Source organism: Mustela putorius, unplaced genomic scaffold, assembly GCF_011764305.1.
Source record: "Mustela putorius furo isolate JIRA1106 unplaced genomic scaffold, ASM1176430v1.1 tig00003899_pilon_pilon_pilon, whole genome shotgun sequence".
Taxonomy (NCBI): domain Eukaryota; kingdom Metazoa; phylum Chordata; class Mammalia; order Carnivora; family Mustelidae; genus Mustela; species Mustela putorius.
Genome location: NW_025422048.1, coordinates 2571889 through 2598795, shown reverse-complemented (window position 1 = coordinate 2598795; position 26907 = coordinate 2571889). Strand labels below are relative to the sequence as shown.

The window sequence follows — 26907 nt, the reverse complement described above, 5'->3', positions numbered from 1 at the left end:
TCTTGATTCAAAGCTGGAAGATTGTATGCATCTAGGAATTTATCAATTTCTTCTAGTTTGTCTAGCTCATTGGTATATAATTTTCCATAGTATTTTCTTATCATCCTTTGTATTTATGTGTAGTCAATTGTTACTTTTTGTTTTTTATTTTATTTGTTTGGGTCCTTCTTTTTTTTTTCCTGATGAGTTTGTCTAAGATTTTATCAATTTTGTTTATCTTTTCAAAGACAAGCTCTTGTTGTTGTTGTTTTTTCTATTTTTTTTTTAGTCTTGTTTTATTTCTGCTCTGATCTTTACACTCCCTTTCTTCTAATCACCTTGGGCTTTGTTCTTTTTCTAGTTCTTTTAGTTATAAGTTGAGCTTTCTCTTGTTTCTTAAGGTAGGCCTATATTGCCATATATTTCCTTCTTGAAATGGATTGCACTGTGCTCCAAAGATTTTGGAACATTATGTTTTCATTTTCATTTGTTTCTGTGTATTTTTTTAAATCTTTAATTTGACTACTTCATTGACTCATTGGTTGTTTAGTATCATGTTGTTTAGCCTTCACGTATTTGTGGGTTTTTTCCAATTTTTTTTTCTCATAATTGATTCTAGTTTCATATCATTGTGATTACAAAAGATGCATAGTATGATTTCAATATTCTTAAATTTATTGAAACTTGTTTGTGGCCTAACATGGGATCTATCCTTGAGCATGTTCTATATGCCTTTGAAAAGAATGTGTGTTCTTTTATTTTAGATGGATATGTTGTATATATCTGTTATGTCCATTCATCTAATGTGCCATTCAAAGACACAGTTTGTTTATTAATTTTCAGCATAGATGACCTAGCCACTGATAAAAGTGGGAGGTTGAAGTCTCCTACTATCATTGTGTTGTCATCAATTAATTTTTTATGTTTATTAATATTTTATTTATATATTTAGGTACTTCATTTTCTGGGTGCATAAATATCTACAATTTTCATATCTTCTGGCTGGATTGTTTTATCATGATGTAATGTCTTTCTTTGTCTCTTGTGACAGTCTTTGTTTTCTTTAAATTTTTTATTTTTTTATAAACATATATTTTTGTCCCCAGGGGTACAGGTCTGTGAATCACCAGGTTTACACACTTCACAGCACTCACCAAAGCACATACCCTCCCCAATGTCCATAATCCCACCCCCTTCTCCCAACCCCCCTCCCCCCAGCAACCCTCAGTTTGTTTTGTGAGATTAAGAGTCACTTATGGTTTGTCTCCCTCCCAATCCCATCCTGTTTCATTGATTCTTCTCCTACCCACTTAAGCCCCCATGTTGCATCACCACTTCCTCATATCAGGGAGATCATATGATAGTTGTCTTTCTCTGCTTGACTTATTTCGCTAAGCATTATACGCTCTAGTTCCAACCATGTTGTCGCAAATGGCAAGATTTCAATTCTTTTGATGGCTGCATAGTATTCCATTGTGTATATATACCACATCTCATTAATCCATTCATCTGTTGATGGACATCTAGGTTCTTTCCATAGTTTGGCTATTGTGGACATTGCTGCTATAAACATTTGGGTGCACGTGCCCCTTTGGATCACTACGTTTGTATCTTTAGGGTAAATACCCAATAGTGCAATTGCTGGGTCATAGGGCAGTTCTATTTTCAACATTTTGAGGAACCTCCATGCTGTTATCCAGAGTGGCTGCACCAGCTTGCATTCCCACCAACAGTGGAGGAGGATTCCCCTTTCTCCGCATCCTCGCCAGCATCTGTCATTTCCTGACTTGTTGATTTTAGCCATTCTGACTGGTGTGAGGTGATATCTCATTGTGGTTTTGATTTGTATTTCCCTGATGCCAAGTGATATGGAGCACTTTTCATGTGTCTGTTGGCCATCTGGATGTCTTCTTTGCAGAAATGTCTGTTCATGCCCTCTGCCCATTTCTTGATTGGATTCTTTGTTCTTTGGGTGTTGAGTTTGCTAAGTTCTTTATAGATTCTGGACACTAGTCCTTTATCTGATATGTCGTTTGCAAATATCTTCTCCCATTCTGTCAGTTGTCTTTTGATTTTGTTAACTGTTTCCTTTGCTGTGCAAAAGCTTTTGATCTTGATGAAATCCCAATAGTTCATTTTTGCCCTTGCTTCCCTTGCATTTGGCGTTGTTCCTAGGAAGATGTTGCTGCGGCAGAGGTCGAAGAGGTTGCTGCCTGTGTTCTCCTCAAGGATTTTGATGGATTCCTTTCGCACATTGAGGTCCTTCATCCATTTTGAGTCTATTATTGTGTGTGGTGTAAGGAAATGGTCCAATTTCATTTTTCTGCATGTGGCTGTCCAATTGTCCCAGCACCATTTATTGAAGAGGCTGTCTTTTTTCCATTGGACATTCTTTCCTGCTTTGTTGAAGATTAGTTGACCATAGAGTTGAGGGTCTATTTCTGGGCTCTCTATTCTGTTCCATTGATCTATGTGTCTGTTTTTGTGCCAGTACCATGCTGTCTTGATGATGACAGCTTTGTAATAGAGCTTGAAGTCTGGAATTGTGATGCCACCAACGTTGGCTTTCTTTTTAAATATCCCTTTGGCTATTCAAGGTCTTTTCTGGTTCCATATAAATTTTAGAATTATTTGTTCCATTTCTTTGAAAAAGATGGATGGTACTCTGATAGGAATTGCATTAAATGTGTAGATTGCTTTAGGTAGCATAGACATTTTCACAATATTTATTCTTCCAATCCAGGAGCATGGAACATTTTTCCATTTCTTTGTGTCTTCCTCAATTTCTTTCATGAGTACTTTATAGTTTTCTGAGTATAGATTCTGTGCCTCTTTGGTTAGGTTTATTCCTAGGTATCTTATGGTTTTGGTTGCAATTGTAAATGGGATTGACTCCTTAATTTCTCTTTCTTCTGTCTTGTTGTTGGTGTAGAGAAATGCAACTAATTTCTGTGCATTGATTTTATATCCTGACACTTTACTGAATTCCTGTACAAGTTCTAGCAGTTTTGGAGTGGAGTCTTTTGGATTTTCCACATATAGTATCATGTCATCTGCGAAGAGTGATAATTTGACTTCGTCTTTGCCGATTTGGATGCCTTTAATTTCCTTTTGTTGTCTGATTGCTGAGGCTAGGACCTCTAGTACTATGTTGAATAGCAGTGGTGATAATGGACATCCCTGCCGTGTTCCTGACCTTAGCGGAAAAGCTTTCAGTTTTTCTCCATTGAGAATGATATTTGCGGTGGGTTTTTCATAGATGGCTTTGATGATATTGAGGTATGTGTCCTCTATCCCTACACTTTGAAGAGTTTTGATCAGGAAGGGATGCTGTACTTTGTCAAATGCTTTTTCAGCATCTATTGAGAGTATCATATGGTTCTTGTTCTTTCTTTTATTGATGTGTTGTATCACATTGATTGATTTGTGGATGTTGAACCAACCTTGCAGCCCTGGAATAAACCCCACTTGGTCGTGGTGAATAATCCTTTTAATGTACTGTTGAATCCTATTGGCTAGTATTTTGGTGAGAATTTTCGCATCTGTGTTCATCAAGGATATTGGTCTATAGCTCTCTTTTTTGATGGAGTCCTTGTCTGGTTTTGGGATCAAGGTGATGCTGGCCTCATAAAATGAGTTTGGAAGTTTTCCTTCCATTTCTATTTTTGGAACAGTTTCAGGAGAATAGGAATTAGTTCTTCTTTAAATGTTTGGTAGAATTCCCCCGGGAAGCCGTCTGGCCCTGGGCTTTTGTTTGTTTGGAGATTTTTAATGACTGTTTCAATCTCCTTACTGGTTATGGGTCTGTTCAGGCTTTCTATTTCTTCCTGGTTCAGTTGTGGTAGTTTATATGTTTCTAGGAATGCAACCATTTCTTCCAGATTGTCAAATTTGTTGGCGTAGAGTTGCTCATAGTATGTTCTTATAATAGTTTGTATTTCTTTGGTGTTAGTTGTGATCTCTCCTCTTTCATTCATGATTTTATTTATTTGGGTCCTTTCTCTTTTCTTTTTGATAAGTCGGGCCACGGGTTTATCAATTTTATTAATTCTTTCAAAAAATCAGCTCCTAGTTTCGTTGATTTGTTCTATTGTTTTTTTGGTTTCTATTTCATTAATCTCTGCTCTGATCTTTATGATTTCTCTTCTCCTGCAGGGCTTAGGGTTTCTTTCTTGTTCTTTCTCCAGCTCCTTTAGGTGTAGGGTTAGGTTGTGTATTTGAGACCTTTCTTGTTTCTTGAGAAAGGCTTGTACCGCTATATATTTTCCTCTCAGGACTGCCTTTGTTGTGTCCCACAGATTTTGAACTGTTGTATTTGCATTATCCTTTGTTTCCATGATTTTTTTCAATTCTTCTTTAATTTCCCGGTTGACCCATTAATTCTTTAGAAGGATGCTGTTTAGTCTCCATATATTTGGGTTCTTTCCAAACTTCCTTTTGTGGTTGAGTTCTAGCTTTAGAGCATTGTGGTCTGAAAATATGCAGGGAAAGATCCCAATCTTTTGATACCGGTTGAGTCCTGATTTAGGACCGAGGATGTGATCTATTCTTGAGAATGTTCCATGTGCACTAGAGAAGAATGTGTATTCTGTTGCTTTGGGATGAAATGTTCTGAATATATCGGTGATGTCCATCTGGTCCAGTGTGTCGTTTAAGGCCTTTATTTCCTTGTTGATCTTTTGCTTGGATGATCTGTCCATTTCAGTGAGGGGAGTGTTAAAGTCCCCTACTATTATTGTATTATTGTTTATGTTTTCTTTGATTTTATTAATTGGTTTATATAGTTGGCTGCTCCCACGTTGGGGGCATAGATATTTAAAATTGTTAGATCTTCTTGTTGGACAGACCCTTTGAGTATGATATAGTGTCCTTCCTCATCTCTTTTTATAGTCTTTGGCTTAAAATCTAATTGATCTGATATAAGGATTGCCACTCCTGCTTTCTTCTGATGTCCATTAGCATGGTAAATTGTACCTCCTGAATTTTGATGCTCGTTCCCTTTGCCATATTGGGGAAATTCTCCCCAATAATTCTCTCTAGTATACCTTCTGCTCCCCTCTCTCTTTCTTCTTCTTCTGGAATCCCAATTATTCTAATGTTGTTTCGTCTTATGGTGTCACTTATCTCTCGAATTCTCCCCTCGTGGTCCAGTAGCTGTTTGCCCCTCTTTTGCCCAGCTTCTTTATTCTCTGTCATTTGGTCTTCTATATCACTAATTCTTTCTTCTGCCTCATTTATCCTAGCAGTGAGAGCCTCCATTTTTAATTGCACCTCATTAATAGCTTTTTTTATTTCAACTTGGTTAGATTTTAGTTCTTTTATTTCTCCAGAAATGGCTTTTATATCTCTCTAGAGGGTTTCTCTAATATCTTCCATGCCTTTTTCGAGCCCGGCTAGAACCTTGAGAATTGTCATTCTGAACTCTAGATCTGACATATTACCAATGACTGTATTGATTAGGTCCCTAGTCTTCGGTACTGCCTTTTGTTCTTTTTTTTTGTGTTGAATTTTTCCTTCTTGTCATTTTGTCCAGATAAGAGTATATGAAGGAGCAAGTAAAATACTAAAAGGGCGGCAACAACCCCAGGAAAATATGCTTTAACCAAATTAGAAGAGATCCCAAATCGTGTGGGGGGAGAAAGTGGATAAAAAAGAGGTTCAAAAAGGAAGAAAGAAAAAAAAAGAGAAAAAAAAAAGAATTAAATAAAAGAAAACAAATAAGAAAAATATAAAAAAGAAAAAATATATATATTAGATAAACTGGTTAAAAAACGTTAAAAAAGAAAAAGGTAAAAGTTAAAAAAAAAAATTTTACCAGAAGGCGAGAATAAAAACAAAAAATGAAAAAGAAAAAAATTAAATTAACTGCAAGACTAAAAAAAATCACAGGGAAAAAGCCATGAGTTCCATGCTTTGCTTTCTCCTCCTCTGTAATTCTGCTGCTCTCCTTGGTATGAAACCACACTCCTTGGTAGGTGAACTTGGTATCGGCTGGATTTCTTGTTGATCTTCTGGGGGAGAGGCCAGTTGTAGTAATTTTCAAGTATCTTTGCCCCAGGCAGAATTGCACCGCCCTTAGCAGGGGCCGGGGTGAGTAATCCGCTCGGGTTTGCTTTCAGGAGCTTTTGTTCCCTGAGCGCTTTCCGTAGAGTTCTGGAGGACGGGAATACAAATGGCGGCCTCCTGGTCTCCGGCCCGGAGGAGCTGAGAGCCCAGGGCCCCACTCCTCAGTGCGCCCTCAGAGAACAGTGCCAGTTACTCCCGTCTGCCTGACCTCCGGCCGTGCTCTGAGCTCACCGAGCCTGCAACCGGTTCAAGGTAACCCCGAGCTGTGATCATACTGTCGGCTCTGTCTCTGTAGCCAGCTTTCCCGTTCCAATACCCACAAGCTCTGCGACACTCAGACACCCCCGATCCTTCTGTGACCCCTCAGGACCTGAGGCCATGCTGAGCCCGTGTGGGCTTCGCTCCGGTTTAACCTCTGGAGCGATGTCCCTCAGTGGAACAGACTTTTAAAAGTCCTGATTTTGTGTGCTGTTGCTCCGCCGCTTGCCGGGAGCCGGCCCCTCCCCCCGGGGTCTATCTTCCCGTCACTTTGGATTCACTTCTCCGACGGTCCTACCTTTCAGAAAGTGGTTGTTTTTCTGTTTCCAGAATTGCTGTTCTTCTTCTCTTCGATCTGCCAATGGATTTTCAGGTGTTTGCAATCTTTAGATAAGCTATCTAGCTGATCTCCGGCTAGCTGAAGTAGTCTCAGCCTGCTACTTCTCTGCCATCTTGAGTCCTCCTCCTGACAGTCTTTGTTTTCAAGTCTGTTTTGTCTGAGGGTGCCTGGGTGGTTCAGTTGATTGAGCATCTGAATCTTGATTTTGGTTCAGGTCAGGATCTTATTAGGATTGTGAGATCAAACCCCACATCAAATTCTGTGCTGAGTGTGGAGTCTGCTTAAGACCCTCTCTGGCCCTCTCTGCCCCTGCCCCCTCTCCTTTTCTCTTTCCCCTTATAAAAAGTAAAATAAAATCTTTAAAAAAGGACAAAAATATAAAGTAGGCTTTGTCTGACATAAGTATTGCTACTCAGTCTTCTTTTTTTCACTTCCATTTGCATGGTATTTTTCTATCCCTTCACTTTTCAGTGTCTATGTGTCTTTAGGTCTGAGGTGAGTCTATTATAGGCAGCATATAAATTGGTCTTGCTTTTTTAATTTTTTTAATCTGTTCTACCACACTATGTCTTTTCATTGTAGAATTTAGGTCATTTATATTTAAAGTAATTACTGAAAGGTATGTACTTACTGCAATTTTGTTATTTGTTTCCTGGTTGTTTTTGTAGTTCTTCTCTGTTCTTTTCTTTTTCTCTTGCTCTCTTTTGCAGTGACTGATGGTTTCTGTAAAGTTATGTTCAGTTTTTTTTTTCCTCTTTATTTTCTGTGTATCTATTACAGGTTTTGGGTTTATGGTTATCATAAAGTTCAAATATAAAATCCCAAGTATATAGCAGTGTATACTAAGTTGATGGTCGTTTAAGTTCAAACACATTCTTTAAAAACTTTTTTCTTTTTTTTATTTTTTACTCCTTCCTCCCTCTTCCACATTTTATGCATATGCTGTTATATTTTATTATGTCTTAATTGTGTCTATTTCTTTTTTAATTATTATGTTCAATTAGCCATTTCTTATCCATTTAATAGTGGAAATACTCTTTTTTTTTTCTTTATTTCTAATTTATTTATTTAATTAATTAATTGATTTATTTATTTAGAAATAAACACTTTTTTATTAACATATAATGTATTATTTGCCCCAGCAGTACAGGTCTGTGAATCATCAGGCTTACACACTTCACAGCTCTCATACCCTCCCCCATGTCCATAACCCAACTACCCTCTCCATACCTGACCTCTGGCAACCCTCAGTTTGTTTTGTAACATAAAGCATAAGAGCCTCATATGGTTTGTCTCCCTCCTGATCCAATCTCGTTTCATTGTTTTTCTTCCCTACCTCCCAAAGCCCCCACTTTGCCTCTCAAATTCCTTATATCAGGGAGATGATATGATAATTATCTTTCTCTGATTGACTTATTGACTTATTACCAGGGAGATGATATGATAATTATCTTTCTCTGATTGACTTATTTCACTCAGCATAATGCCCTCTAATTCCATTCACGTCATTGCGAATGGCAAGATTTCGTTTCTTTTGATTGCTGCACAGTATTCTATTATAGATATATATACCACATCTTTATCTATTCATCGGTTGATGGACATTATCCTTTTATTTTTAACTTATTTACAGCTTTATATTTAAGGTAGGTTTCTCTCAGTAGGTAATTTTGTATCTTGCTTTAAAAAAAAAGCCAATTTCACTATCTCTGCCTTTTAAAGTAGATGTTTGAATTATTTATATTTAACATGATGATTGATATCATTTTATTGCTTTTCTATTTGTTTTATCTATTTTTGTTACATTTTCTTCTCTTTCTGCCTCCCTACCAATTATCTTTATTATTCTATTTTTATAACATTTCTTGCTTTATTAGCAATAATTTATCTTTAAGTTCAACAACATACATATTTATAATCTGCCTACAAGTAATATTATATTATGTCACGTGCAGTATAAAAAACTTTCAACAGTATATTTCTATTTTGTCTTCTCCTGGCCTGTGTGCTATTGTTGCCATACTATATATATATATATATATATATATATATATAATTTCTGCTTTATGTAGTCATTTATCATTTACAGAGATTTGGAAAAAAACTATCTTATATTTACTTACATAGTTTTTATTTGTGTTGCTCTTCCCTCCTTTGTGTAAAGTCATATTTCTATCTGGTATTATTTTTCTTCTGTCTGACACACTTCTATTTACATGTCTTGCAGTATACATCTGTTGGTGAATTTTTCAGCTTCTATGAGTCTGAAAAAGTATTTATTGTGCTATATTTTTTAAATGTATTATCTCTGGTTACATATTTCTAGATTGACAGGCTTTATCCAGGACGTCAAAGCTATTGCTAACTACATTCTTGTTTGGTTATTTCTGACAAGAAGTCTGCTGTCCTTCTAAAATTTTCCCTCTGAACATAATGTTTTGTTTTACTGTTTGCTTTTTTTAAAAAATTTCTTTTCAGTGTTCCATAATTCATTGTTTATGTTTGCTTTTAAGATTTTCTCTTTATCTGAAGGAGAGCAGAAAATGTATTTGAATAAAAATGAAAAAAACGTTCTAAATTTGATGAAAATTATAATTCTCACCAAGAATCTCAAAAGATAAGAAACATTAATAAAATTACACAAAGGGATATGATCAAATTGCTTACAACTAGCGATAAAGGTAAATATGGTCTCTGTTACTCTCTGTTAGCCAATAGCAAAAAGCTCCACCCAGATTTTTCATGGATAGTCAAACTCTACATGTCTACAAGTTAATTTCTACCTCTTCCCCTACCTTATATGTTCCAGCCACAACTCCAAAAGAAATAGAATAAAACCAAATAACCTGCTCCTCTTCTAATGTTTTCTGTTTTAGAAAATAGCACCAGGGAAGGAGTTAAGATGGGGGACCCCAGGCTTGACTGATTCCATCAAACAGACAGATCAATATCAAATCATTTTGCATACCTAGGAAATCGATCTGAGGATTAAGAGAACAACTTACACAATAAGAGGGAGAGAACATGGCAGGTAAGAGGTGCAGAAATGTGAATTCACGGAGAAAAAATCCACAGTGCTATGGAGGAGAGGGCACAGTGAAAGAGAGAGGGGGAGAGAAAGCAGTACATCAGGTCACACAAGTAAAACACTCCCCCCAAATCCACTGGGTAATAGAGAGGAATTGACTATCACAAGTTTTTACAAACAGTGGAGTTTAACTTCTGAGGTTTTTAAGTCCACGCCATTCACCAGAGTCAAGCTGGGTGGGTAGCAGTACTCCTGGGGAAAAGGAGGGCAGAAGCCCAAGAACAGACAGTGGACAGCATGGTACAGGGATCCCCTGGGTCACACTGGGAAAGAACGTTCCCCTTCCTAGAGTACATTTGGAAGAGGATATATTACCTCTCCAAGGAGAAAAGACCTGCCAGGCACCATTGAGTAGCTGCTCATCAGCAAGGGACAGAAGCACATGCAGAGGGCAGATAACCTAGTCATAGCTTTTTATGGTACTTCACCATAAACTACAAGCACCCATGTGTCCATGTAACTGTTCATCTGGGACCAAATAGCACCAGACACAGTGCTGTGAGGCCCTCCTCTAGAGGAGAGAAGGAGGTCTGCATTTTGTTGGGTCTTTTAAGATTTGAAGTTTTGAATCTTAGCCACATGCCAGAGATTAAAACACAAATAAACAAACACCAGGAGAATCATGGAGTGAGGTGTGCTGATGGCCTGAGCATAGGCAGATTGAGGGTAGGGATCTGATGGAAGCCTGGGACATATGAGGGGAGATGATTCACTTCTCTGTGAGGGCTTTCTGAACAATGGTGGGCATGAACTTCCCTCCCTGGGCATGAGAAAATGGGGTGATGCCACCTTCCCCCTACACACTAGAACAGTGGGACTTCATGAAACAACACAGTACCTTCAGTTAGGGGTGGAACCATTTATACCAACCACCACCCCCTACACCCTGCAGGGGAATCTCTAATAAGATAGGTATGACTGTGAGCCAGTATAGCAGTCTCCTATGCCAGAGGACCAGCACAAGCTCCCCCACATTCACCAAGTCTACTGATCATAGAGTGCTTCAAAGCATCAGCTTCAGTTCTTGTGGAAATAAGACCAAGCATATTTTCCCCCTTTGGAATCAAGTTTTTAGTTTTTGGCTTCTTAGTTTTTTTCTTTTTCTGAATCAGTCTTCTTTTTTTCTTTTTCTTTAGAATCAGGTTTATAGTATTTTGTTTGTCTGTTTCTTTGTGTTTCTCATTCTTTTTCCTTTTCTAATTTTTGGATCAGGTTTTTTGTTTATTTGTTTTTTTGCCAGGCTTATTTTAACAAACAAATCAAAGCATATCTAGTTAAAGGTCCAAACAGTGCCCACTGCAAACAAGGAAGAACTCTGCAGAGGATGGCCCTGTGGGAAAGAACAACCAAAAACCAATAACAGAATGACACACCATATATCAGAAACAGAAGTATCAAGTTCCTAACAGTATATTACCCCGTATTAATGTAGCATTAGTCTCAGGAGTAGGAAACATATCAAGCTTTCATAACATGCAAGAAACAAAAACCTAGACAAAATGACAAGACAAATGAATTCTCTCCAAAAGAAAGATCAAGAAGAAACCACAGCCAGGGATTTACTCAAAACAGATAGAAGGAATATATCTGAACAAGAACTTAGAAAAATCATCATAAAAACACTATCTGAGTGGGGGGAAAAAACAACATAGAAGACACCAGAGAAATTTTCACTACAGAGATAAAAGACATTAAACTAGTCAGGGTGAACTAAAAAAATGCTATAATTGAGATACAAAATAAATTGCATGTAATCACAAAAAGGTTGGAAGAATCAAAGGAATGAACTGGTGGTATAGAAGATAAAATTGTGGAAAATACTGAAGCTAAAAAGAAGAGAGAAAAAAAAAACTATTAGATCACAAACATAGACTGAAGGAACACAGCAATTCCATAGAATGCAATAATATCCATATAATAGGAGTCCCAGAAGAAGAAGAGCAGGTAAAGGGGGAAAATGTTTATTTGAACAAATTATAGCTAAAACTTCCCTAATCTGGGGAAAGGAATAAGCATTTAAATCCAGGAGGCACAGAGAACTCCCCTCAAAATCAACAAAAATAGGTCAACACCAAGACATATCATCGGGGAACTTGCAAAGTACAAAGATAAAGAGAAAATTCTGATAGCAGCTAGGGACAAAAGGTCCTTAACTTACAAGGGTAAACACATAAGGTTAGCAGCAGACCTGTCCACAGAAACATGACAAGTGAGAAGAAAGTGGCAATGGTATATTTAACATTCTAAATGGAAAAATATGTGGCCAAGCATACTTTACCTAGCAACACTGTCGTTCAGAATAGGACAGATAAAGAGATTACCTGACAAGCAAAAACTAAAGGAGTTTGTGAACACTAACCAGCACTGCTAGAAATATTAAAGGGAACCCTTTGAGCAGAAAAGAGAGAGCAAAAGCACCAAAGATTAAAAAGGAACAGAGACAATCTTCAAGAACAATGACTTTACAGGTAATAAAATGGTACTAAATTCATATCTATTAATAAATACTCTGAATATAAATAGATTAAATGCTCCAATCAAAAGACAAAGGGTACTAGAATGGATTTTTTAAAAAGACCATCTATATGCTGCTTACAAGAGATTCATTTTAGACCTAAAGGCACCTGCCTTTATAATGCTAATGGACATCAAAAGAAAGCTGGAGTAACAAACCTTATATCAGACAAACTAGATTTTAAAACAACGAATGTAATAAGAAATGAAGAAGGACACTATATCATAATAAAAGGGGTCTATCTAACAAGAAGATTTAACATTTATAAATATTTATGCTCCCAAGTTGGGAGCACCCAAATATATAAATGAATTAATAACAAACATAAAAAGAAACCTCATTGATAATAATACAATAATAGTATGGGACTTTAAAACACCATTTATAGAAATAGATTATCTACATAGAAGATCAACATGAAAACAATGGCTTTGAATGATACACTGGATCAGATGAACTTAACAGATATATTTTGAGCACTTCATCCTAAAGCAGCAGAATATGTACTCTTATTGAGTGCACATGGAACATTCTCCAGAATAGATCACACAATGGGTCATAAATCAGCCCTCAACAAGTACAAAAACATCAAGATCATACCATGCATATTTTCAGATTACAACACCATGAAACTTGAAGTCAACCACAAGAAAAATTTTGGGAAGACAAAAAAAAAAAAAAATACAGGGAGGTTGAAGAACATCCTGCCAAAGAATGAATGGGCCATCCAAGAAATTAAAGAGGAATTTTTTAAAAATACATGGAAGCAAAAGAAAATGAAAACACGACAATCCAAAACCTTTGGGATGCAGCAAAGGTGGTCATAAGAGGTAAGTATATAGTGTTTCTGGCCTTCCTCAAGTAAAAAGAAAAGTCCCTTTACACTTAAAGGAGCTGAAAAAGAACTATAAATAAAGCCTAAAACCAGCAGAACAAAAGGAAATAATAAATATTAGAGCTGAAGTAAATGATATATAAATTTTTTAAAAAGGTAGAACAGATCAATAAAACTAGGAGCTGTTTCTTCAAAAGAATTAACAAAATTGCTAATTTTCATTGACAAACCCCTAGCCAGACTCATCAAAAAGAGAAATGACTCAAATAAATAAAATCATGAATGAAAGAGGAGTGATCACAACCAACACCACAGAAATACAATTATAAGAGATTAAGGAAAAAAATATATGCTAACAAATTTGGGATTCTGGAAGAAATGAATAAATTCCTAGAAACACATAAACTACCAAAACTGGCCAAAATTAAGAAGACATGGAAAACTAGTGTTGGCAAAGATGTGGAGAAAGGGGAACCATCTTACACTATTGGTGGGAATACAAACTGGTACAGCCAGTCTGGAAACCAGTATGGAGGTTCCTCAAGAATTTAAAAACAGAGGGGCGCCTGAGTGGCTCAGTGGGTTAAGCCGCTGCCTTCGGCTCAGGTCATGATCTCGGGGTCCTGGGATCGAGTCCTGCATCGGGCTCTCTGCTCGGCGGGGAGCCTGCTTCCTCCTCTCTCTCTGCCTGCCTCTCTGCCTACTTGTGATCTCTCTCTGTCAAATAAATAAATAAAGTCTTAAAAAAAAAAGAATTTAAAAACAGAGCTACCCTATGACCGAGCAATTGCACTACTCAGTATTTACACCAAAGATATAGATGTAGTAAAACAAAGGGTCCTCTGCTCCCCAATGTCCATAGCAGCAATGTTCACAATACCCAAACTATGGAAGGAGCCAAGACATCCTTCAACAGATGAATGGTTAAAGAAGATGTATATACAATGTATATACAATGTATATACAATGGAATATTATTCAAGCATCAGAAAGGATGAATACCTACCATTTACATCAACATGGATGGAACTGGAGTATACTATGATAAGTGAAATAAATCAATCAGAGAAAGACAATTATCATATGGTTACACTCATATGTGGATTATAAGAAACAGCTCAGAGGATCATAGGGGAAGGGAGGGAAAAACAGAATGGAAAGAAATCAGAGAGGGAGACAGACCATGAGAGACTCTTGGCTCTAGGAAACAAACTGAGGGTTCCTGAAGGGGAGGTGGGTGGGAGATGAGGCAACTAGGGGATGAGCATTAAAGACAGTGCATGGGGGCGCCTGGGTGGCTCAGTGGGTTAAGCCGCTGCCTTCAGCTCGGGTCATGATCTCAGGGTCCTGGGATCGAGTCCCGCATTGGGCTCTCTGCTCGGCAGGGAGCCTGCTTCCCTCTCTCTCTCTCTGCCTGCCTCTCCATCTACTTGTGATTTCTCTCTGTCAAATAAATAAATAAAATTTAAAAAAAAAAGACAGTGCATGATGAGATGAGCACTGGGTGTTTTAAGCAATTGAGGAATTATTGAACACAACACTATATGTTGGCTAATTGAATTTAAATTTTAAAAGAACTACCAGAAATGAAATGGGGGGGGACAGAAAATTTGAACAGACCCATAATCAGCAAAGAAATTGAATCAGTAATCAAAAATCTGCCAATAAACAAGAGTCCAGAGCCAGATGGTTTCCCAGGGGAATTCTACCAAACATTTAAAGAAGAATTAATACCTGTTCTTCTGAAAGTGTTTCAAAAATTAGAAATGGAAAGAAAACTTCCAAACTCCTTTAATGAGGCCAACATTACTTTGATCCTCAAACCAGACAAATACCTAACTAGGAAGGAGAATTACAAGCCAATATCCCTGGTGAATGTGGATCCAAAAATTCTCACCAAGATACTAGGTAATCTGATCCAACAGATTATTAAAAGAATTATTCAACATTATCAAGTGGGACTTATTCCTGGGCTTTAGGTGTGGTTCACTCTGCACAAATCAATTAATGTGATAAACCACATTAATAAAGAAAGGACAAGAACCACATGATCCTCCCAGTAGATGCTGAAAAGACATTTAACAAAGTAGAGCATCGATTCTTGATTAAAAACCCTTGGCAAAGTAAGGATAGAAGGAACATCATAAAGGCCATATATGAAAGACCCACAGAAAATATTATCCTTAATGGGGAAAAACTGAGAGCCTTTTACCTGTGGTCAGGAACAAGACAAGGATGTCCACTCTTACCATTACTATTCATATAACACTGGAAGTTGTGGCCTCAGCAATCAGACAATAAAAAGAAATAAAAGGCATCAAAATCATGAAGGATGAAGTCAAGTTTTCAGTCTTTGCAGACAATATACTCTATGTAGAAAACCTGAAAGACCCTACCAAGAAGTTGCTGAAAACTAATGAATACTTATGAAAGAAATTGAAGAGGACACAAAGAAATAGAAAAATATTTCATGCTCATAGAATAGAAGAAAAAAATTGTTAAAGTGTCTATACTATGCAAAGCATCTATATTTCATGCAAGCCCAATGAAAATACCACTAGCATTTTTCACAGAGCTAGAACAAACCATCCCAAAATATGTATGGAACAAAGAAAGACATGGAATAGCCAAAACAATAATGAAAAAGAAAAACAAAACTGGAGGTAACACAATTCCAGATTTCAAGCTATATTACAAAGATGTAGTCATCAACATAGTATGCTACTTGCACAGAAATAGACACATAGATCAATGGAACAGAAAAAACAACCCAGAAATGGACCTACAACCATATGGTCAACTAATCTTTGATAAAGCAGCAAAGAACATCCAATAGAAAAAAAGGACAGTCTCTTCAAAAACTGGTATTGGGGAAAATGGGACAGCAACATGCAGAAGAACAAAACTGGACCACTTTCTTACACCATACACAAAAATAAATTCAAAATGGATGAAAGACCTAGATGTGATACAAAAATTAATCAAAATCCTACAGGAGAACACAGGCAGCAACCTTTTGACTTTGGCTGTAGCAGCTTCTTACTCGACACATCATCAGAGGCAAGGGAAACAAAAGCAAAAATGAACTATTGGGACTTCATCAAGATAAAAGTCTTTGCCCAGTGAAGAATTAGTTTTGTAAATTAATTTCTTTGTCCTAAGGAAATGCACATTGAAGTATTTAGGGAAAAGGAGTATGATATCTGCAACTAGTTCTCAAATGGTTCAGGAAAAAAAATTAAATTCATACCTCTGAATACTTGCCATTTCAATACAACCCATCATATATTATAATGCACTTATCTCATTGTGATCATATTGCAAATCATACTAAACAATGGCCAACTAAGATCTGACCTAGGCAACAGGTTGCCCCTCACAGGAATTTCAAGCTGATAAAGGTTTTGAAAACAAAAGCATGTTTCCCAGATACCCCTGGGCCACACCTCCCATTCCAGCAGGGATTGTTTTTCTGTTATCAGAAATGCGGTTGACCAAATATGGTGATAAAATACCCTATATACATTTAGCTCAGTGAAATTCAGAATTTTCCAAAACCACAGCAGAGAGATTTACTATAAAATGAAGGGTTTTAATTAATTTCTAGTGCTGAGAAGGAGGAAGTTCAATATTGCACTAAACTCATTGGTCAATATAGCGCTGAAGGCACCTTAAGAATATTTTTAGATGACAAGAGCCAAGAAAAGGATCTTAAAATAGTAACTTACCTCCAAGCCCAGGTCGTAGTCGGTTGTCATAGCCATCCAGAAGACGATCTAAAATTCTGGTGAATATAGTGATGTTGTCAGTGCTGTCATCAGGAATATCTGGGGCATGCTTAGGAGAGAGTCTGAGACAGTGAAAGAAGAAGAGATAAAAAATAATATTCTTAACAGGAAACAGTGACATGTGTTAACATTTTAAGAAGATTTCAACCAAGAGAGTGGGTCAATTAAATAGCCTTGTATCTTAACCAAATCAGCACTTCCTATTTATCACAATGAATATATGTGTAAAAGGCAGATGGTGATCACTATATTTGAACTTTCAGTCCAGCATTGTCAAGAGTTTAACAAAATGTGCTCCATCCCCAACCTAGTAGTGAAGAAACACAAGCATAAATTGTTAACAGAATGAGCCTGTGAACAGTACCCATCATAAAATTATTCACCAAGGTGAACCTGAGTGGCACAGTCAGTTAAGTGTCAACTCTTGGTTTAGGCTCAGGTCATGATATCAGGGTCACAATCTTAAGGTCATGAGATGTCCCAGGTTGGGCTCCATGCTCAGGGAAGAGTCTACTTAAGACTCTCTCTCTTTTGTCCCCACCCAAATAAATAAATAAATAAATAAATCATTAAAAAGAAGTTATTTTTCTCACCACATCTGTATTTTGGGATAAATACTTAGTAGTACAATTGCTGGGTTGCAAGGTAGCTCTATTCTTAACATCTTGAGGAATCTCCATATTGTTTTCCCAGAGTAGCTATACCAGCATGCATTCCCACCAACAGTGTAAGAGGGTCCCCCCTTTCTCCACATCCTCATCAACATTTGTTGTTTCCTTTTTTGTTAATTTTTGCCATTCTAACTGGTGTAAGGTAGTAGTATCTCATTGTGATTTTCATTTGTATTTCCCTGGTGGCTAGTGACGTGGAACATTTTTTCATGTGTCTGTTAGCCATTTGTATATCTTCTTTGGGGAAGTGTCTGTTCATGTCTTCTGCCCATTTTGTTGACTGGGTTATTAGTTTTTTGAGTGTACTATCAGATATTTACCCCAAAGATACAGATGTAATGAAAAGAAGGAGCACATGTACCCCAATGTTCATAGCAGCGATGTCCACAATAACCAAACTGTGGAAGGAGATGAGATGCCCTTCAATAGATGAATGGATAAAGAAAATGTAGTTCATATATACAACGGAATATTATTCAGCCATCAGAAATGATGAATGCCCACCATTTGTATCAACATAAATGGAACTGGAGAAGATTACATTAAATGAAGTAAGTCAAGCAGAGAAAGACAATTATCATATGGTTTCACTCATATGTGAAACATAAGCAATAGCACAGAGGACCATAGGAGAAGGGAGGGAAACCCAAAGAGGGGAGAAATCAGAGAGGTAGATGGAGCATGAGAGACTAATGACTCTGGGAATTAATCTGAGAGTTTCAGAGGGGAGGAGGTGAGAGGATGGGGTAGCTGGGTAATGGGTATTAAGGAGGGCACGTGTTGTGATGAACACTGGGTGTTATACTTAACTAATGAATCACTGAACACTACATCAAAAACTAATTATGTTCTATACAGTGGCTAACTGAACAAAATAAACAAAAATCCTCTAAGAAAAAAAAAATAAACGAAAAGAAGTCATTTCCTAAATTTTGTTACATGAATAAATAATCCACAAAATTAAAAAAAAAGAAAATTGTGTTACAAAGAACTTATCCCTCTTCAAACCTAGAGAAGTATAGGTTCACAGAACAACAGAACCAGACAGATTGTTGAAGTGCATTTAGTTCACTTACCTACTGCCCTATGGAGATAGGGCAAAAAAAACAATAGCACTCCACTAAATGTTAAAGCTACCAGGACTCTTAAGGGATTCCATAATTTTTCTCATTTTATACATGGGGAAATAAGCTCAAAGGTACACCACCAAATTTACCCATAATCATATTGCTAGTGAGAGGCAGAAATAAGACTAGAATCCAAGTTTCCTGATTTTCTATTGACCATCAGCTACCTCCTGCTCCTCCAGTTTGGATGTCTCCTGTAAACCTTTCCAAGCATGAGGCACTTTGATAACCACCCACTCAGGTCTGGGCTGACACATACTTTCACTTTGTGAGGAGGGACTTGTGGTTTGATAGGACTAAAAATGAAGCTCTCAGGGTAGTTTAAGAGAAAGCGGGCTATAGTGAAACAGATGGCTGTTGTGCACAGTGTAGAATCAATAAACTGGGATTCAATACTCCTGGGTTCTACTGCCATCTGTATTCATGATTTGGAGTAGACCATTAAGCAAGTTACACTATTTTATCTCCATTCTTACCTTGGACCTAGAAGGTTTCCATTAATACATATATTATAACTATTCCTAGCATCCAGTTAGTCAAGTCTATAAAAAACATAAGATAACAGTTGAGAAGGAGTCCTAAGAGAGAGTCAATATGTCTTCCCACAAATATATATTCTTAGTGGCTACAAAGATTTCCTTTATGAAAAAGACCCTGAGAAGAGTCTACAGAATAGAAACACCAAAAGTGAATAAATCTCACTCTAAACTGCTGCTCCAGCAGATAACCTTGCAAAAGTCATTTTAGATATCAATTCCCTTATTTCATAAGTCTCAATTCAATTCACTTAATTATTCAATACATCTTTATTGGGCATCAACTATGTACCTCTAACAGTTTAGGTATTGTGATAGAGCATGAAAAAAGTAAAACAAGGTAAGTAATCTTTCCCTTGCTTATAGGGTTGCAAAGAGAATCAAATGATAACATAGATATATATGGGAGTAAAAAGGGAACTTGTCTCGAAGAGTCTAGAGACATACATTTGAATTTATTAGTGTGACCTTAGGCAAGTCATGTAACACCTCTAGTAATAGCTTCCTCATCTTTAAAATCAAAATAACTTCACAGATAGGTTCTATTACCATCAAAAATGTTAAAATTGCCAGGCTTAATGTTTAATATCTTGAAGTATTAAAAGTTTGGTTTTTTTCTTTTTTGAAATAGTACTGTATTCACTTGAATTCATTATTCAAATGCAAATAATAACAAAAAATATTGGCACCCCATCCACCAAAAGACATAAAGAAAACTTTGACCAGAGAGGCACTACAACCCAGTGAAGAGTAGAGATGATTGTCTCATTTAGTGGACAGAACACTAGAAGTGATACATTTACCTTACTGGGAAGGGGGAAGGAAGAAGGGAACTATAGTGCAGAGCTAACAAACTGCCTTTAATATATTTAAGAGATAAATACAGACACTTCAGATGAAGCCCACACTTAGTTCAATCCACCAATATTCTGAATCCACCTTACATACACTATATAGAGAGAGGCTCAATTAATTTTGTTCACACCACTTACTCACTATCCCTTAACTTTTCCTGCAGGCACACTTAGCCCTGATTAGCCCAATTCAATTTCTGGGAAATGGGTCTATAAATTGAGTTAAAAACAATTTAATTATTTAAAGCAGATAGGAGAAGCAGATAGGAGAATCCTTACAGAGTTACAGATGAACTATAAAGGGCTTCAGATATTATATTCATTCCAGGTAGATTGACATGGGAATTCTAAACCCCCAAACATAACTTTTAACTGCCCTGAATGTTAATGGGAAAGCAAGAATTTGGAACTTGATTTCCTGACTATGAGGCCAATATAATATGCCACTTCTTTGACTGAAATACTAACTTCCATGACAAAGGTGTTTAGAGGAAAACAAAGACTCATGGTATGTCAGGATGATGGACAGTCTCAGAGATCATGCAATAATTTTTTTCTACTTACAGATGAAGCACCTAAGACATTAATGAGAGAAAGAAATTATTCAAAGCCACATGCTTATTAAGTTGATAAAATCAATGTGGCCATACCTGTTTTGTCTCATATATGTTATTATCAATTAGATTTAATGTTAATAATCCATCATATAAACACAAAAATAATGTTACTAATTATGCTATATGTAGGTAAGGCAGGTATATTCATTTTTAGCTCTACAGATGGGATAGTAGTAAGTCTATGGAGAATGAGCAGAGTTTTATTGCTGGCTCTGCCACTAACTGATTGTGTAACCTATTTCCTTACATGTAAAATAGAGATAATAATATCTTATCTTAAAAAGTTTGGGGAAGAAATAAGTAAATAATATAACAAATAGGGGCACCTGGGTGTATCAGTGGGTTAAAGCCTCTGCCTTTGGCTCAGGTCATGATCCCAGGGTCCTGGAATCGAGTCCCACATCGGGCTCTCTGCTCAGCGGCGAGCCTGCTTCCTCCTCTCTCTCTGCCTGCCTCTCTGCCTACCTGTGATCTCTGTCAAATAAATAAATAAAAATCTTTAAAAAAAATAATATAACAAATAAAATTTGCTTTATAAATGGTAACGCTCCAAATACACTGAGGGTTATTCATTCCTTTCTCTGCCATCCCTACCAAGTTCTACAAATGTAATGAGACATCTTCGCAGGACAGGCACTTTTATTTAGTTATTTTTCTGAAGTTTTGTCTTGTTCTTTCAGTTGGAGCATATTCCTATGTCTCCTCATTTTGCTTTACTTCTGTGTTTGTGTCCATAAGTTAAGTGGAATGGCTACTTCTCTTAAATTCGAAGGAATGTCCTTGGGTAGGGATATCCTCTTTATGGACTACATATGCCTGATAGTTTCGGCCAGCTAGCTGGTGCTCTAGAGGGTGTGGGCTGGGGATTCCAGGGCACTCAGCTGGGGCCACCTTGGTAGGGCATCTGGAACTGAAGTGGACATGAACCAGAGGAGAGTCCTGTGATTCTCCATATAGATGACACCTTGGCAAGATGGCTGAAGTGGGAGTAAGCTGAGGGGCAGAGGGTGTCTCAGAGCATTCCATACAAGGGACTCCCTGGAAAGATGGTTGGAGCTGTAGTGGGCATGAGCCTAAGTGAAGTAAGTCAGACAGAGAAAGACAAATATCATGATTTCACTTATATATGAAATCTAATAAAAACAAGTAAACAAACAAAAAACAGAAAAGAACTACAAATACAGAGAAAAAACAGGTGGTTTCCAGGGGGAAAGTGGTGTGGGGATGGAAAAAATAGGTGAAGGGAGTTAAGAGGTAAATACTTGCAGTTATAAAATGAGTAAATCTCAGGGATAATAAGTACCGCATAGAGAATATAATCAATAAGCTGCTCAGGTGGTGAAGTAGGGTAGAATTCCACATATAACTGTGTAGTCTCAGGATCCCTGAAAGTCAGGTTCAGGGACACAAGGAGAATGGAGGAGTCTGAGTGGAGCAAGCTCCCAGGCACTGAAGTGGGGAAGCCAACTGAGAACAGTGAGTCTAGGTTCTCTGTGTTGCCATAAACTGTAAACCACTACATAGTTGTGTGACCATGCTCCTGGCAGGGGCCCAGCAAAAGTCAGAAGCATAGTGAGACTCCCCTTCTCCCCCGGAAAGAACAGCTTATGTCCACACCAGAGGGGTCTAGAAAATTTGGAGACTTGAAACTCAGTTGTGTGACTCAATAAAAATGCTCAGTAACAGGATGTGTAAATACAGTTCAGACAGAAGCCAAGGAGATAAGAGCAAATGACTATATTTCTGTGAGGGCTCACTGAAGAGTAGGGGGCACATCTTTTCAACTCCTGGGCTAGACAGCAGGGCACTGTCATTTTCATTCTGCCCATCCATGCTGAAAACCTTCAAGGACCAAAACAGTACCACATAGTTTTATCCAGAGCTGCTTACCCTGCCCAGCCCCCTGCCAAGGGAGGCACATTTCCACAAGTGCAAGGGCACCTGAGAATCAGTACAACAGGCCCCTCCCCCAGAAGACCAGCAGGAACAACTGGCTAGCACCACATTTAATGGTCTCAGAGAACTACAAATCTTCAGCTCTGGAGGAAAACATACAGCATTGTGGTGTGTGTATATATATATATATACATATATATATATATATGTATATATATATATACATATAAAAAATTATTATTAAATTTTTAAATTTCTAAATAATAATTTATTTAATATATAAATTAAATAAATTTAAAAGGAATTGAAAAGTAAGAAAATAGCTGGAGAAAAAAGTGAAAGACTAAAGAATATATATATATAAAATATACACATATATAAAAATATATTTTTATATATAAAAATATATATATTATATAATATATGTATATTATATAATATACATAATATATTAGGTATATTACATTATATAATATATATACACAAAATATACGTATATATCTATATATTATGTGTATATATAATATATGTATATGTATAATATAGATAATATAGGTATATATATGTATATATATTATATGTATATATGTTATATATTATATATATTATATCTATTATATCTATACATATATAATATAATATATATGCATAATATAAGTAATATACGTGTATTTTATACATATATTTTATACGTATATTTTATATTTTTATAATATATGTATATTTTATACATATATTTTATATGTAATATATGTATAAAAGTGAAAGACTAAAGAATATGTATATAATATATAATATATAATATGTAATACATATATAATAATATATAATATATATTATGTATATTTATATTATATATAATATATATAAAAAAGTGAAAGAGAAAAAAGTGAAAGACTAAAGAATATATATAATATATATATTATGTGCATATATAATATACATATATGTGTATATACATGTATATATAATATACATATATTATATACATAATGTGTATATTATATATTATATATATTATATATTATAATATGTGTATATTATATATATATATATATATATATATATTTTGCAATATGCCCCTCAGGGATCCTGACACTACACAGTTATATGTGGAGTTCTACCTTACTTCACCACCTGAGCAGCTTATTGATTATATTCCCTATGCTGTACTTATTATCCCTGAGATTTGCTCATTTTATAACTGCAATATATATATAATTGCAATATATATATTATATATATATATTAGATATATTATATATATATTATATATATGTTATATATATATATTTTATATATATATTATATATTATATATATATTCTTTAGTCTTTCACTTTTTTCTCTTTCACTTTTTTATTTATATATTATATATAATTTATATATTATGTATATATGTATTACATATTATACATATATACATATTATGTATATATTACATATATATTATGTATGTAATATATACATACATAATATATATGTAATATATACATAATATATACATAATATGTATATATGTTATGTATGTAATATATTATATGTATATATATTATGTATGAAATATATGTATACACATAATATATATATTATATATATATTCTTTAATCTTTCACTTTTTTCTCTTTCACTTTTTTATATATATTATATATAATATAAATTACATATTGTATTTTATGTATATATGTATTACATATTATACATATATACATATTATGTATTATATATTATATATATTCTTTAGTCTTTCACTTTTTTCTCCATCTATTTTCTTACTTTTCAATTCCTTTTTTTTTATTTTATATATACCATATATATATACATATATATATATATATATATATATATATATATATATATATAGTATTTTTGGTTTCCTTACATTGTATTTTATTTTGTAATATATGTAGAAGTATTTCTTTCCTATTTTTGGATCTAGTTCTAGTTTCTTTTAACAACAGACTGAAATACACCCAGCATCTAGTTTTATCTTTTGTCCTGTTTCATTTCTTGATTTTTTTTCTTACTTTATAATTTTTTTATTTTCTTCTGGTTTGTTTTGTTTTTGTTTTTGTGTTGTTGTTATTGTTGTATTTTCATTCTTTTCTATTCTTTTCTGGGAAAAAATGATCAGATGGAGAAATTCACCCCAAAAGAAAGAACAGGAGGTAGTCACTGCCAGGATTTAATCGAACCAGATATAGGTAAGTCTGAACTAGAATTTAAGACAACATTATATAGATATTATCTAGGCTTGCAAACTGCATAGAAGATACTAGAAAATCCCTTACTATAGAAATAAAAGAACTAAAATCTAATCAAGCCAAAGTTAGAAATGCTACTACTATGATTCAGTCCCAAGTGGAGGTTCAGAAAGGAAAGAAGCAAATGAGTCAGTGATATAGAAGATGAAATGATAGAAAATAAGGAAGCTGAAAAGAAGAGAGTAAGACAACTACTGAATCACAAACAGAGACTTCAAGAATTCAAATCTGAAAAGTGAAATAATATCTGAAAAATATGAGTTCCAGAACATGAAAAGTGGGAGATAGGGGCATAAGTTTTATTTGAACAAATTATAGCTGAGGACATGCCTAATCTGGGGAAGGAAACAGTCATTCAAGTCCAGGAGGTACAGAGAAGAAGCCCCTTCAAAATCAACAAAAATAAGTCAACACCTCCACATATTATACTGAAGCTTGCAAATCACAGAAAGAGAGAAAATACAGAAAGTGGTTCAGAGCAAGAGGTCCTTAATCTCCAAGAGTACAACAAGGCTGGCAGCAGACCAGTCCACAGGGACCTGATACCCAAAAAGGACAAGCATGATATAATCAATGTGCTAAATGGGAAAAAATGTGCAGCCAAGAATACTTTAGAAATACAGAAAAGCTGTCATTCAGAACAGGACAGATAAAGAGTTTCTAGAACAAGAAAAAACTAAAGGAATTTGTGAATACCACATCAGCCCTCCAAGAAATATTAAAAGGGACGCTTTGAGGAAAAAGAGAGCTCAAAAGTAACAAAGACCAGAAAGGAACAGATATAATGTATAAGAATGTGACTTTATAGGTAATGCAATGGCACTAATTTCATATCTTTCAATAACTACTCTGGATGTAAATGGACTAAATTCTACAATCAAAATACATAGGGTATCAGAATAGATTTTTAAAAAGATTGATCAATATGCTGCTTACAAGAGACTCATTTTAGACTCAAAGATATCTGCAGATTGAAAGTGAGGCAGTAGAAAACCATTTTTCATGATAATGGACATCAAAAGAAAGCTGGAGTAGCAATCCTTATATCAGACAAACTAGATTTTAAATTAAAGATTATAATAAGAGATGAAGAAGGATACCATATCATAACCAAAAGAGTCCATCAAACAAGATCTAACAAATGCAAATATTTCTTCACCTAACTTGGGAGCAGCCAAATACATAAACCAATTAATAACAAAATTAAAGAAATGCATCGATAATAATACAATATTAGGGGACTTTAAGACCCCATTCACAAAAATACATGGATCATCTAACCAGAATACTGACAATGAAACAAGGGCTTTGAATGACACACTGGATCAGATTAACTTACAGATCTATTTAGAGCATTTCATTCTAAAGCAGCAGAATACAAATTCTTTTCAAATGCACATGGAACACTCTCCAGATTAAATCACATACAAGGTCCCAAATCAGGCCTCAAATGCTACAAAATGATTGAGCTAGTCCATGCATATTTTCAGACCATGATACTTTAACACTTGAAGTCAAGTACAAGAAAAAATTTGGATGTACCACAAATACATGGAGGAAAAAGAGCATCCTACTAAAAAAAAAAAAAAAAAAAAATGAGTGGTTCAAACAGGAAATTAAAGATGAATTTTAAAAAGTAGATGGAAACAAAAGAAAATAAAAACATGACAATTCAGAACCTTTGGAATGAAGCAAAGGCAGTCCTAAGAGGCAAGTATATAGTGATACAGGTCTTCTTCAAGAAACAAGAAAAATCCCAAATACACAACCTAAACTTACACCTAAAGGAGATGGAAAAAGAACAGCAAATAAAGCCTAGAACTAGCAGTATAAGAGAAATAATGAAAAATAGAGCAGAAAACAAGGATATGGAAATAAAAAAAATCAGTAGAACAGATTAAGAATCCTAGGAGCTGCTTCTTTGAAAGAATTAATAGGATAGATAAACCCCTAGCCAGATAATTCAAAAAGAAAAGAAAAATAAATAATCATGAATGAAAGAGGAAAGATCACAATCAACACCAAAGAAATACAAACCCTTCATATATAATATTCTCTTAATATAAGAGAGCAT

At 35.4% G+C, this 26907-nt stretch overlaps 1 protein-coding gene across 2 annotated transcripts in view; it reads right to left on the bottom strand.

Annotated features, from left to right (window-relative positions):
- Positions 1-26907, bottom strand: part of GABRA3 (gamma-aminobutyric acid type A receptor subunit alpha3) — a 393257-nt gene that overhangs the window by 207770 nt on the left and 158580 nt on the right. For both annotated transcript variants that reach the window (XM_004776653.2, XM_013047929.2), the window contains exon 3: positions 16810-16931. In XM_004776653.2, coding sequence (XP_004776710.1) covers positions 16810-16931 — 122 coding nt within the window. The remainder of the gene's footprint in view (positions 1-16809; positions 16932-26907) is intronic.